This window comes from Capsicum annuum, unplaced genomic scaffold, assembly GCF_002878395.1.
Source record: "Capsicum annuum cultivar UCD-10X-F1 unplaced genomic scaffold, UCD10Xv1.1 ctg4779, whole genome shotgun sequence".
NCBI lineage: Eukaryota > Viridiplantae > Streptophyta > Magnoliopsida > Solanales > Solanaceae > Capsicum > Capsicum annuum.
The window spans coordinates 4963-7154 of NW_025855458.1; the positions used below are offsets into that span (position 1 = coordinate 4963).

The 2192-nt window shown below is 36.5% G+C and overlaps 1 protein-coding gene across 2 annotated transcripts; it reads left to right on the forward strand.

The window, feature by feature from the left end:
- The first annotated feature begins 208 nt into the window (after nt 1–208).
- Nucleotides 209–1430, forward strand: LOC124892491 (histone-lysine N-methyltransferase, H3 lysine-9 specific SUVH1-like). Of its 2 annotated transcripts, XM_047403773.1 has the most exons (3): nt 287–352; nt 661–716; nt 794–1430. In XM_047403773.1, the coding sequence occupies exon 3, from the start codon at nt 920–922 to the stop codon at nt 1328–1330; it is 411 nt and encodes a 136-aa protein (XP_047259729.1). In that variant the 5' UTR covers nt 287–352; nt 661–716; nt 794–919; the 3' UTR covers nt 1331–1430. The 2 variants fall into 2 exon arrangements, with proteins under 2 accessions (XP_047259728.1, XP_047259729.1); XM_047403772.1 differs by lacking the exon at nt 661–716 and having other exon boundaries at nt 209–352.
- Nucleotides 1431–2192: the final 762 nt, after the last annotated feature.

Below are 2192 nucleotides of genomic sequence, written 5' to 3' on the forward strand. Positions count from 1 at the left end.
TCGTCTATTTTTACTTATCTATTGTATTAAAAATAAATATTTAAAAATATTTATTCAACTTAAAAAAATAAAAATAATTTATTTATTTTTATTAATTGTAGTTATTATCTAATATATTTAAATAAATTATAGTAAAATAACAATGTAATAAAATTATTTTTATTATTTATTAATTTATATGAGTCAATAATGCAGGTAATCTTGTTTTATTCAAAATCTAAAAACACACTTTGACTGTGTGTAGTACTTTTTAACCCCAAAACTGTCCACTTCACAGACACACTCAACACAATTCTTTTCTTGAAAAACTGCTCCACTTTCCCCTTCAACATCCATTTCCCTAAATTTTCAGGTATTTTTCCTTTTAAAGATCCTTTCTTTTTGGCCTTAAATTCTTGAATTTATGTTCAGTTTTAGACTTCTTTTGCTTCTGGCTGTTCTTGTAAATTTTTTGGTAAATTTTTTCGTTTCTATTTGTCATTTTAGTAAATCTGAGTTTATGTGGGGTTTTGGTTAAAGAATTTGAGTTGGGGTTAGTTTATTTTGTGCTTTGCATGTGTTTTTTGGGCTAAATCTTGGTGTATTTGAATTGGGATTTTAGGGTTAGTTCAAATTAGGGCTTGTTCCTGTTCATTTTGCTGAAAGTTTGGATTTTATTAGGTTTTTTCTGTGGGAAGCTGTTATTGAGTTTGGAGTTTGGATCTTTGGAGGTTTAGGTGAGGGTTGTGTGGTTTCTGTTGTTGCATGGTGTTGTAAAAATGCTTTTTTTGATGTTTCTAACTTTTTGATTTAGGAAATTGGAGATTGTGCATGGATCTAAGTGTTAATTGAGAGAAGTGTTGAGGTTTGGATTTGGGTTATTCATGTGAGTGAAAGTGGTGGTCTTCTTGTTGTTGTGGTTATTGGTTTCTAGATTGAAATGGAGCAAGGAGGCTTTGGTTCTGACTCTGGTACACCACCAGGGCCTATTGATAAGTCTAAGGTTTTGGATGTGAAGCCTTTGAGATGTCTTGTCCCTGTATTCCCAACCCCGAATGGAATGACATCTACAAATCCCCAACCATCACCTTTTGTGTGTGTTCCGCCAAGTGGTCCTTTCCCGCCTGGGGTTTCTCCGTTTTATCCGTTTTTGTCTCCGAATGACTCTGGAAGATCAGCTGAAAATCAGGAGGGTTTTGGTTTTGGAACGCCTATATCTCCTGTTCCTTTGAATTCCTTCAGAACTCCGACTGCGAATGGAGATGCTGGGCCAAGAAGGCCTGGTAGACCTCGTTCTGCTGCGAATGGCTTAGCTACAGATGATGATGATTTACAGCACAACGACCAATAACTGATAATGTGAGTTTACTAATAACTGATATAACCGATAACATGAGTTACTGTATCTGACAGTCCTGAATTTGATGAAACTAGCTGAGTTTCGTACTGTATCTGAGTTGACTATGTCTGACAGTCCTGAAAAAATCTGAAGAACTATCTAAGTTCTATTACTAAGACTGAATGACTGTATTTGACAGACCTGCTTTTGTAACTGAAATTGTGGGAAGTAGTCATCTAACCGACATGCCTCGAATCTATTATATAGCTGAGTTGGGGTCTAATCTGTAACCCTAATTGGAAGGGTGCCAATATTGTGCCACAGGTAAAGACAACTGCTGTGAGTTAACCCTCTCTGACAGGATAATCTTTCGTCAACCCTCGCTGATAGAAAAACTCGTACGTGAGGTATCAACCCTCTAGTCTGGCAGGAAAAATAGCTCATCCTACGTTGGTTATGTAGTTCTGGAATGCAAGGATGATTGCTAAGAATCACACCGTCATCTGACAGTGTGTGTTCCCATCCTTGGGTTCACTCGGTGCTAATTACCACTCCCATCTGAATAGACACTGAACATGATTAATTGAACTATACATGAACCGAGTTTACTGAATTCCGTTGACTGACGGAATACTACTGAATTCTGATAACTAACTGAGTTCATGAGATTACTGAGATTACTGAAGTTACAGAGTACTGTGTAGGACTGGACTGATACTGATTTTTACATGAGTTTTCCTGAGTCACGAGACTGACTGACTGAAGTCTATTAAACATGGCTTGACTGAGAGTATCGTGAAAACATGACATGGATCTAGGCACATAACTATATTTTTAGGGTACAAGTATCCTCAGGATTCGATAGAAGGAAACT